At 39.7% G+C, this 11,897-nt stretch overlaps 3 protein-coding genes across 3 annotated transcripts; all 3 read right to left on the bottom strand.

Annotated features, from left to right (window-relative positions):
• Nucleotides 1-228: 228 nt before the first annotated feature.
• Nucleotides 229-1,234, bottom strand: LOC145899467 (uncharacterized). The gene is made up of 3 exons (XM_082988255.1): nt 1,072-1,234; nt 871-1,014; nt 229-526 (listed from the first exon to the last, which is right to left on the bottom strand). The coding sequence occupies exons 1-3, from the start codon at nt 1,232-1,234 to the stop codon at nt 348-350; spliced, it is 486 nt and encodes a 161-aa protein (XP_082844381.1). The 3' UTR covers nt 229-347.
• Nucleotides 1,235-2,373: 1,139 nt separating this feature from the next.
• On the bottom strand, nt 2,374-7,182 carry LOC145899185 (polyunsaturated fatty acid 5-lipoxygenase-like). Its single transcript, XM_082987912.1, has 14 exons — nt 7,078-7,182; nt 6,677-6,860; nt 6,362-6,496; nt 6,127-6,249; nt 5,801-5,923; nt 5,504-5,591; nt 5,106-5,262; nt 4,458-4,718; nt 4,035-4,227; nt 3,570-3,778; nt 3,297-3,381; nt 3,008-3,180; nt 2,733-2,831; nt 2,374-2,553 (listed from the first exon to the last, which is right to left on the bottom strand). Exons 1-14 carry the CDS (start codon nt 7,180-7,182, stop codon nt 2,374-2,376), a joined length of 2,115 nt encoding a protein of 704 aa, XP_082844038.1.
• Nucleotides 7,183-8,167: 985 nt separating this feature from the next.
• On the bottom strand, nt 8,168-11,445 carry LOC145899258 (trace amine-associated receptor 9-like). The gene is made up of 7 exons (XM_082987990.1): nt 11,308-11,445; nt 10,558-10,886; nt 9,949-10,239; nt 9,517-9,650; nt 8,996-9,155; nt 8,523-8,625; nt 8,168-8,371 (listed from the first exon to the last, which is right to left on the bottom strand). Exons 2-7 carry the CDS (start codon nt 10,862-10,864, stop codon nt 8,284-8,286), a joined length of 1,083 nt encoding a protein of 360 aa, XP_082844116.1. The 5' UTR covers nt 10,865-10,886; nt 11,308-11,445; the 3' UTR covers nt 8,168-8,283.
• Between the last annotated feature and the right edge of the window lie 452 nt (nt 11,446-11,897).

Here is an 11,897-nt window from a genome sequence, read left to right as displayed (position 1 = left end):
TCAGAAAACTGTTTCTTGTCTCGCAACTGCATATAAACTTCACGGTACTTTCCCTAATCAGAGCAGTAAATCAAGCGGCACGTGTTGTCACAATAGAAATCAATCGTGATTTTCTGCATATTATCTGCAGGCCACGATTTCATGTCACCACAATTTCAACACAGATCACGTTTTTCCAAATTAGGCAAAGTATTAACGGCGAATGTGTAATAAATTGTTGCTGCTCGGACACAAACCAACATTACGTTGCGAGTTATTCACAAGTCCGGAATTTATTGCTTTTCAGTATTGTTTTAAACCACATTTTGACGTCCATGTTAACAGTAGTGTGGTAAATCCCAAGACAATCATTCTTTTTTGCGTAATTTTGCCGAGGTAAAGTTTAGAACGGATGAGGCCGTGAGCAAAACTACGACCATCCACGCTATGATGAGACTGTATCCGAATCTGTATGGAATATTTTCCCTGGTGATTTCGTCCTTTGATGACGCAGTGAAGATTGCCGTCCCGATCAACGCACTAACACCTGTACAGTGATAACAAATTACCAACATGATTTTAATATATCCATTATAGTATTTGTCAAGAAATATTAAATGAATAAGTGCTATTGTAAGCTATATCGCCTCCAGCAAAACTATTCAGGCGAATACAAAGGTTTGGTTCAACGGTATTTTCTACAACACAAAATTTAACGAAGATGACTTGAGATGAAAGCAAAATACTGCAGTGTCTGCAATGAATTTGAATAAACTTACAGCAACCGAGCAGCCAATATGCAAGGATATCCAGACTTTAGTTTTAATGATACAAGGTTAATCGGATACAAGTGTTTGAAATACGTAACATATTGCAGTTAGGTTTACTTACTTGCCCCTAGGCCAATTCCGGCCCCAGCGAACTGGACCTTCCTGTTCCGTGTTGCAAAACCGATAATAGAAACAATATTTGCCACCAAAGTTAAGACTGCGCCAATAATGATGAAGGCACGTGACGCTCTCAACCAATCAGTGTCTGCAAAAAAATAAAAATTTTAAATAAATCTTTCTGTATGCGCAAACGTAATGTTACCTATTGACCGACAATGGGAAGTTGAAGAACAAGCATAAAACAATCCCCAACGTTCTGTCTCCAGGTAAACCCAATATGACGTCACAGTGCAGTTAATCAGTAGAGCAAATGCCAACCATCCGGAAATATTGGCAAACACGCTTGAAAGACAAACGCGTTCCATTCTAATGAATTAGGAATTTGTAGAAGTTACAAAATTAAACTCTATTTTTTATACTAACAAACCTACACATTATTGGTCACAACATTTTCTAATATAACCAAACTTTTAAAATCACTGTCTCGTCTGCTCTGCAGTGACCTGGATATTTTTTAACGGCATGATCGAACACAACTTCAATGCAAAGAACCTTTTCTGGACAACAAATAAGAATGCCAGAGATTTTTCTCTTTTCTGTTGGAACCCCTCAGTTTGAAACTAAACAATATTATCCATGCACTCTGCCGACTACAGATGCTGTTATAAGTGGTGACCAAATATTTATTGTGTTATCCAAAAAATTTCACCACTTAATCTTGGTCTCTGTAACTTTTTAATTTAATCAATCAAACAGATCTTAAAACAACCCTGTTTCAAAGCGCAAAACTGCACATTTGTCTGCAGGTTTCTTTAGTTGATAAAGTTCGCCTTTGAACCCAACCTCAAACATGTGATCATTCAGAATAAGACGTCCGTCACCAATATTCAAACAATCACAACATTCTAGTTTAATTTTCTTGAACCCAAATCCTCAGACGAAACGTGGTTAAGCGTTTCCGGAAAGATGATTAATTATGTCGTAACAATATGTAGACAGACTGACGTAATCTCCAAACACGATTTGGCCCAAACTACTGATTGATTCTGTGACAACCGATATCCGTGCTATGGTTTGCTGCACGCTTTCGATTGGTTCGATTACTGTAATGCTCTTTTTTTCCACAAGATTTTGTGTCTTTTCAAATTGTTCCATCAGCAAACCGTTCAACAAACCAATTCTCACAGCGGTTTATTTGTGAAATATCATTGTTTGTTGCTCAAATTGTTTGTAGTCAATCATGCGTAACAGCTAGAAAGTCACACTACCCCCCACTCACTCTCATTAATGTTACCAACGCACATAAAAATCATATATCACATCCAATTTATTCATTGCCGCACAGAAATCATACAGTTTAAATTGTTGAAGGGAAGACGATAAACAACATAAATCGAGGAAGCACCAAGCGTTAATATTCACGACATTTTTATACAAACACAGAATGGACGATAGGCAACACAATGTATAACAGAACAGTGATGCGACCGGTGGTAATTCCCCACTAAACGGATGCCGCTATTGGGATTTTCTCTGGCAACAAATACTCGTATGGGAATTTGCATCCCTCATTTCGTGACCTCATGACTGACGATAATTTCTGAAGTTCGTCACGGAAGTTGATGACTGCCCTCTGAGCTGAGTCCTCGGTGAATAAGGTGGTCGGGTAATCCGATAGAAATGCCTGCTCATATGCGTTGGGTAAATTTATATTCCTTATGTGTATTTTCATGAACCTATGGCTACGTTATGATAATGTCGGTTACAAACAATGTGAGAAGAAATGCTGAAAGATGAGGTTTGGGTAAAACCAATGGAAGTTTGGAGTCAGTATTTTAGTTTTGTTGACGTTATGGAAATTACCTCGGCTTCAGGTTGTTTGGAGAAAGAATGAACGACCGATGCTTGGAGGCAACTCAGGGGTTTGCTGGGCATTGTTTGCATTATTGTGTCCTGGTTTGTCTGCGAAAACATCATGATAAAATAGATAGGATATTTGGAAAACATCTGACAGTGTTTTTATCGCGAGTAAAACCGTTTCAAACATCCAAGCTTATCTCGGCTGATCACGTGCACGTTTATCTCACGAATGTGCGTTGGCGGGATTCGAACCAACAACCTACGGAGACTCATCTTACCTTTCCCTTCTGTGTTGGAGGCGGTAGAGAGGCACTGAACGGTGAGTTGGGAACGTTTATGCAAATGTCGAAAATACCATTTGTTAGTGCTGCATAGCGACATGTAGCGGTGAAAATTAAAGACGCCACAAAGTCGTTGAGCTCATCGATCGTCAAAAAGCTGTTTGGAACTCCTGAAGACAATTGTTTTTTAAACAAATTTTGGCAACCCTTAAACAAGTATGTTTAACTTTACACAATTTTATTATTCCTGTGTGAAAAATGTTATCAAGTGATTCTGATGCACCACCTTTGTCTTTCCCATCCTGCCAAGCGAAACCTTCATTCCGAATCTCCTTAATGCATTTCTGCAATTCTTCATCGCACTGGACATCCTAAGAAGCACAAGATATTATCAGACAAATATTCCCATGCTAGTATTTATGTTGAATCTTATCCAACCCAATCCAAATGGGTATTGTTTCGAATCTATATCCCCCCCCCCCTCCCACACAAACACACACACACACATCAACAACAATGAAACTTCCACACTTGACACATTATAATTTTCACATTCCACCTCGTTCCCTTCATAGAAAATCTTCACGATTTTGTCGACAAATCTTCTGACGCAATCCCACAGCATTATTGCGTCATCCCGGAAGTGATAACCCGGAAGTTTAGATTTGTCGTCAGTTCCGTTTGACGACAGTTGCTTCCGTAAGTTCAAGTTGTCAAAATTGAAATTTCGGAAAGAGGCTTGGAGCACGTGTTGCTGCGACCCGCCACCTAGCGGACAAAATATGTTGTGTTTTTACGCTGGTGGGATGAGAATAGGAAAAATCCAATAAAAAACAGAGGTTTTAAGGAAGAGTTGACAAGCTTATAAGATTCCGTTTGTCGCTTATTTGAGAATGATGCGAAAATTAAGAAGCCTGATCACTACGTTTTAAAGAACAGCCACATCACTGTTAGATACAACGCAGGCAACAGGTCACTAATGTGATGCAAAACCAATGATAACCTTTAAAGTTTCCAAGCTTACCGTATGACATCAGGCGATCAAGGGCGCCACCAGTGGATATCAAGTGTTTTCTGATGTAAAGATTTCCGCCGCAAATATAACGGAGGTGGGGAAGCAGAAGCTTCAACACCGGGTGATTATCGGAGAGACAACGACGAATTCCAACCGCGAATGGTTCCAGAATCATGTGGGTGAGGAGCAACTTCTCTGACAACTGTGTGACAACATTCAAAACTCAAATTAGCGATATTACATTCGTTTCTTCAAACAAATAAAGTCTTCATTAGATGCAAAATATAATTTCTTCAAAGCGAAAACCGAAAAAAATAACTCGTAAGTTTATGATGTTCCGCCAACTTCTTAAAACTTATCCTCAGACAGTAATTAAATAAACACAGCTTAAAACAATAAATTATATATCTGCCCGACCATGTGACGCCTCACCATGTGTATATTGCTCTCAGCATTGCGGAAGAACATCTTAGCGATCATCCAGTCACAGTCCGTATCGTTTGGGGTCCATATCGGATTGTTCAATCCAGGTTGTTGCCAGAGCTGGATCGCGAGCGGCACCAACTTGTTCTTACAATTGGCGTAAAGCATACACATGGGGGCGCAAGAGAAGAACACAGAGTTGTTGAGTGGATTTCGTCCGCATGGAATTTCTTCAAGGATCGCCAGATCGACCAGATATATATTCCCATCCTGTGCGCGACAAATTGATTTAGAAATAAAAAATATAATTGATATATTGACGAGCTGGACGAGCTGGACGAGCAGCTCGCCATAATTGATATGATTGTAGAATTCAAAACAAAGGAGTTGTCAATGTTTAAATTTTCATGAGATTTTGACAATTTTGTTGAAAGGTAAATTTGAAATGTTAAAGTAAAAAAGCACAATTTGTGGGAAGGCTTGAATTAAAAACAATTAGTTAAAAATTTACATGTTTGATATTAATTTGTTTATATGGGGGATACGTTGGCAGTAATCCATCGAAACATTTGAAAATAACAACGCGTTTAAAGTCTGATGCCCCCATATAAACGATCTCGATCCAAATCGATCAACAAACTCAATCGATGACGTCACCTTGATTTCTTCTTCCAGGGTGATTCCCCTGGTAAGCAAGGAGCCGACCATGGAGTTTGTGACGGGGAATTTCTTGGGAATGGAATCACATCTCTTGATGATTGTCGGGTCGCATCCGTTCATCAGTTGTCGACCAAACTCCTCATCCCGCTCCCAGCTGGATGTAAAGGATGGGGATTATTAAGGGGGGGGGGGGGAGGTGGGGAACAACGTAGTGATTGTGGTTAGTTGGGAGTTCTAAAATGCGAAATTCTACATCGAGTGTTCAGAATTTAAAATGTAAAAAAATTCAGCGGGAGGTTTGGGCGTAGAGTCAAAAACAAGGGAATTTAAATTATCCCCCTATTAAAAAAAAATTATAACGTTTAAGACCAAAAGTGTTTCAAAATCTCACATACTTTTGATGGAAGTCTGGAATCTTTGGAAGTTTTGGATGAACAAAAACGTTCCTAATTTCAGTCAAGTTGTCGCATTTCTCCATAACTCCTGAAACACAATAATGATATCAGGCCGACATCCCTATAAGTATTCAACCGAGCTCAGCAGTTTAAATACTTTAGTGCAAACTGTTGACTTATCATAGTGGATTAGTTGCACTGTTACAACACTGCAACATTTCATACGGAAACCATAGAAATCTTATACCCACATTACCATACCGCGGTGGAGACGTTAGCAGAATTTTTAATATTTACCTTGAAATTTGTCGAACAAAAAGTTCTTGGTGTTCTTCTTTGCTTCGTCAAACTCCTTCAGCATTCCTTCGTCGAGACGGAAGTTTCTTGGAAGATCCTCCATGCATTCCCCAGCAATGTAACCTTTGCATGAAACACATTGGTATCAGACACAACGAGTCGACAAATTAAAATACTTTGGAAATTTAAGAAATATTCATTAAATCAGGTCTTAAACACTGGTAACACCAACATCATGCAAATGGTAAATCTTTATTAAAATTCGTTGTCGTTTTTCTGAACAAATTGAATAATTTTATAAAACTTCAACTATAGCGGGTGGTTACCAGGCAACCCTTTCGCCTCTTCAAGCTCCTGCGACCTCCAGCGGATTTCCCGCCTCTTTCTTGCAAGTTCATTCTTACGGTGGGAAATGAGAACCGGGTTTTCCTCGTGTTGTGGAAGTTTAGCTGAAATGTGTGAAGAATTTGCGTGAAATCAACCAAGATTATGTTTGATGGAAAATAAACGATTATGACGATGATCGATTTTAGTGATCGATTATGACGAAACAGAAGTTACCCGTTCCTATGGCGACATCGGTCGTTCCAGTGATCCACATATTAATGGGGAACCGGTAGATGGCGCTGTCTCCCGCTTTTTGAATGGTGACTGAAACCACGAACCAATCAGCGAACATCCCGGACTCATCATATTCTGGTCAAAGTAAGTTTTACTTTAAACAAAAAACTGTTTGATAACAAAAGGAGCAGTGCCACAGAAAAGGGCCATGGTGATCCGGGTGAGGTTTGAACCCACGACCTTCGGGTCTCTAGGACCATGCGATCGGCATACGAATTCAAAAATTTATTTCAGTCACGTTTTTCAAAGCCTTACTGATGGTTAAAATGACGGGTTGACCGATGTCCTCGAGTTTGACCTTGAAACGATCGACACTTCCACGTTCAAAGTCGTCTCGAAATGATCGATCCAGCTTCGTCAACGACGTCTTGTCACCGCTAGCTCCAGTGATAGAGATGGAAACGTTGGAATCTGTCCCCGCATATTTCATCGAACCGGTCTGAAACGAAAGGTTAAGTTATACTGAGATTTTAATCAAATCAAGAGTAGAATTTTCCCCACAAGCCAGAGGTCACAGTAAATAACTGCATTTACACAACAGAAACGTTTCTTACATGAGCAGTTTTTGCATTGCAAACAAAACTTACCAGGAAACTCAGCCATCAAAGGTATTTAAGTGGAACAGCCATGTAACAAGTTCTTTTTAGCTTACTCACCGTAACAGTTATCGTGTAAACGACTTTTCCCTCATCTCTGAATGGACTTGGAGGAATTAAATGCTGCATCGCGTTGCTTTTCATATTACGGAAGTTCTCCAACATTTCGTGGCCTGGAAATACTTTGTGAGACTAAGAAGGAGATGTTACAAGATATCTGGTGAGTTAAAACATGTTTGAAAACAAAACGGACACAATCAGAAACAGATGCGAACTGAGTAAAACTGCAAGACACATGCTTTCCGGTAAGTTTCCAAACAGAGCGACACCGAGACCGGAGCTCAATGCATTCGTGAATCTAAGACACAAAACTTACAACTGATGCCGTTGTGGACTGGGTTGTCGCTTTATATACTCAACCTCTAGTACGAAAATACAAATTAGTATTTGTTTAAACATAATCGGGTCATTAACTGCATCAGCGTAAGGGGATTATCCGAACATTTGGTTCCGTGCAAGAGTTTTGAGTGCTGCGTGTAGAGATTAGGCGGCTGGATTAAACAGCACATATGTTTGCAAATATTTTAAAAGGTTACTTGCCACGTTTAAACTTATTACAACGCAATACATTTCAACATAATGGAGATGTAACAGAGTGACGTCAGACATTGGGAATTAGCAATATATCTGTGAGACTTTCAATGTTTATTATGGCTTGCTTGTATAACAGTATATGGTACGTGGATATGCAAGTGCTTCGTACCCATATATGTCTACGCGACACCACGCAAGTGGCGAATCTTATAAAAGGCTGATATTAAGGTCAGTCGGTAAACGTACACCAAGCACCGTCTTGTGTGCGACGACTATATGTCGGTATCTCAGAGTTCTAGATGATCTGTCGTGATTATTCCTTCTAGCGTTTAAGATCATGAGGTTTACAAGCTTCGCAACCCAGGCCCATCATGCCTTTGCATGAAACCTTAATTCGTCCTCACTTTCTAAGCAGAACTCAGAAATTATGAAAGCTTATATTTCGGCAAACCACACTTTTGCTCGAAAACATATCCAAAATCAGAACAAGTTTAAAAGTAAGAGAAATAATGACAGGATTTAAGTGGAATCGAGAAAATGAAACATACTCGGTGACTTCAAGACTCATATTGTCGTAATAAAGTAAAAACTTTGATAACCATTGGGTAAACTGCTGAACATTTCAGCGACCTCAAGCGGTGACTTAATGTCCTGTAGATGAACTTTGTTTCGTCACAAACACTTGTACTTCTGTCTGATGCCACGAACAGTTCTTCTGAATCGCTCCTCTCTCAACCCATAAACAACCACGTTCACCAAACTACAAATATTCACCGGTAAAACGTTGTCGTGGAAACTTTAATTGTTTTACGAGTGGTGTAAACTGTTGCCACCCAGAGTAAACACATCATGTTACAAAGCTATGGCAGCTTGTGATTTATACAAATAAAGGTTACGCCTTCCAACCACACCTGTTACACATGGCCAGAAGCATGATGAGCATTGTCGGCAAACCCATCTCGGGGCAAGTTATCAACTTGAGATTAACCATCGTCATGCAGACTGCAAGAGGAACTGGAATGAATACAAGGAGGATTGAGAGAATGGCTGCTGTGTTAAGATTAAGTCAGTTTTATGAAAGTATTTTATGGGAAAGTTTATTCACACTTTCACAACTCTGCCACAAAACTTGGACCATCATGGGGTTCTACAGTGGAGAGTTTCTGTTCCTCAGTTCTTTCTGCATTGTTTTTCAACAAAACTATGTGTCTATATGTTGGTAAAAAAACGACCTTAGTTAGTGAGAAAATATTTGGGGTCTTTACTAAAAACGAGTTTCTTTCTATCATTTCCACTGCTGGTTATTACTAAACTTTTCGCTGTAACGAAATTAATCACAGATATGACACAAAGATTACAACTGAGAAAGAAAACATTTCCTTACGAACAGATCCAGTATAGGAGAGGAACATAATGGTGAGAGTTTTGATTATCCGAATTTCACGCTTATAAGATGACGAATTGTTCTGGTCTCGATTCAACGCCAGGTCGGATTTTCTTCGCTTCATTTTCAAAACAACCACGGTTGCTATGAGAAGGAACGTCTGTGGGATAAAAATATTTATGTGAAAAAATATGAGAAAAGGACAAACACAGTTTTGTTTAAGCTGAACATTGGCCTCCTCAGCAGGGAAACGTTTCATAGAAATCACACAGTATAATAACATGTGTGAAGGTAAGTGCAGTCGCATAACATTACAGCATTATAATGCACAACCAATACAAACACAATGGTGAGGTTGGCAATTAAAATTTTACTAAATGGGAGGATTCAGAGTAAGTGACTTTGTGTAACATTTGATGCCATCGGGGAGCAACATACGTAGGAGCATCTGCGTACAGCATTTTATATTTTAAATACAACTCGAAGTGACGCTTGTTCTGTGGCGGAAGAGTATAACGAACCACGCATATGTAGGGGAAGACGAGTGAGAGGATAAGGACGGCGGATGGTTGGAGGGCAGAATTCAATTTCCTTGTTGGAAGAAACATAAAAGCGGATTCGAAATAGCTGTAAGACACTGACGTCCAGGGTAGCACTGAAAAGCATGTTCTGATGTAAGTGCAATTGGTAACCAGATATGTTACAAAACACCGCCACTGTCGCTGACAACATTACTAGGAAATTAATAAACAAACAATGCCGCGGGATGTTTTGTTTCAATTCGACATTTTCGTATGAGTTGATTTAGGGTTGCTTACACAAGCGCGAACTACCATCGGCTAGAGGGAAGCCACCCCCCGTTCAAACTCCAACTCTTTTGAGACAAAAGGGTTCAAAAACCGCCAAGTAAAACTTTGTTTCAATTAGACAAAATTATTTGGCAATAAACTTACACGGAACAGCTGATGTGAAGACAGCCATCACCCAAGCAGCTGCGATCAGTCCACACACAAACTTGTTACTCATTGTTTGATATTTGATTGGGTTCGTTATCGCCACCAAGCGAGAGATACACATCGCCACCATGTGGTACATTGAGCTTGTGAAGCTTAGGTTGAAGAGCCATCCGCAAACCCTTGCCTTCGTTAAATCTGTGCTTGCGATGGCAAATAAATCTAGCTGGGTTTGTGTGGCTGCAAGAGTCCGTATAATGTTGGGAATCATCACAGCTATTAACTGACAACCTGTGGTTGAAAACAATTTGAATTCACTTCCAGGTAATGTTTTTACCAAGAGAACTTAAAACACGTGCTTGTACGATTCAAATACATGGTTTACATTAAGCGTTTACCAAACTGGTTCCCGTTGAACCCTCTAGGGTTCGATCTAACAATGAATTGACCTGTTTTGTAGAAAACTAAATATGTCCGTTAAGACTTTAGTTAAAGGAACAACAAAAAGTTTTGGAAACACTTAATCAAAGCAGAGAGGAAACATAACTTCCACTAAATATTACCATAAGTTTATCCCAGGCATAAAAATTCATGAAGATCAAAATTAACCTGTCAACATGTCGGAAACTGACAACGACAACCTCACGTAGTCCATCTTCGTCCGCATGGTGGAGCTAGACACAAAGCAAGCCTGGATGATCGCGTTGCCAATGACGACAGCAAAGAATAGAAGGAAGACGGCGATAAGGAGGAAAACTCCTCCTGCGATGCTGCAGGAGGAGCATTGTGAGATTATGACATCAGCGCACGTGATCCTGGAACCAGCAGAGCAGAACCCTGGAATTCCACAGAAGTAGAAATTGCTGTAGACATTGGTTGTGTTTGAGATGTTGGAAATGGCCGCAGTGGTCGCCATGTCGGACTTCCGAGGTTGATTTCTACATACAAATAATTTTCTTTCGTAAAAATAAAACAATAAACATATGTTAGGAAGACTATTGACGGATTTGTTCATAATTCTGAGAAAAAAAAGACTGACCCATACTGTTATTAACATTGTCATGTTTCTTGTACGAAAAACGTGTCGGCAAGAACTTATGCCATCATCAGTTTGATGACGTTTTTCGCACATGAACTATGACAATGCTAGCAACAGTACGGGTCAGTTTTTTTATTCTCAAACTTGTTAAAGTTACATATTCCAGATGTTTCGGTGTCGGTACTTTGAACCCCTGCTTTATTGCCAACTGGATTGGACACCAATGAATGTTTTGTATAAACAGACAGACTCTGTAGCCTATCATTCCCAACCTTATTTATTTTAAATCAACCACAAAACGCCTAAATATAAATTTGTACCTCCAAAGTTTTTTTGCAACAAGCGACGAAAAACCTTTTGATTCGCGACCCACAGGAAACACTGCTCCAAATCTTATTGGAATCAACCACCTCACAACAGAATAAAATATCAATGTTTAGTCTCAAAACTTGCTGTGAAACTTCTCGTTACTTTCTATGTGAAACTGTATGTGTTCCTACACCTATAAAACACTGCAACCACTCAACACACACGCGATAACTGAAGGTTCGCGCGGGTGATTGACGTTTGTAACTTCCGTTGTCATAGGACGTCCTTTCAAGGTCGTTGATCACCTGACGGTTTGTCGAGATTATTCCCCCATCTCTCAACTTGGACGTGAACTTCAAGGAAGCAGTTTATGGTTTTCAATGAAATCGATTCTGGCAGTGTGTCGGGATCAAATAGTTGCCAACCTTTTTGACAAGTGAGTGAAAAGCCTGTAAACCACGTGGATACGTTAAATACTGGCTCAACGGTTTGTCGTGGACTGGAACCGGTTTAGTTAATGCTGATGTTTTTTTTATCGTGTGAAATGGTTCACATCAGGTTACGCCAATGTTCATCGTGGTTGCAAACTGTCTTCACATTA

The sequence above is a fragment of the Ascidia mentula genome, chromosome 4, assembly GCF_947561715.1.
Source record: "Ascidia mentula chromosome 4, kaAscMent1.1, whole genome shotgun sequence".
NCBI lineage: Eukaryota > Metazoa > Chordata > Ascidiacea > Phlebobranchia > Ascidiidae > Ascidia > Ascidia mentula.
Note: the sequence above shows the minus strand (reverse complement) of the source record. Positions and strands in the feature narration are given on the sequence as shown.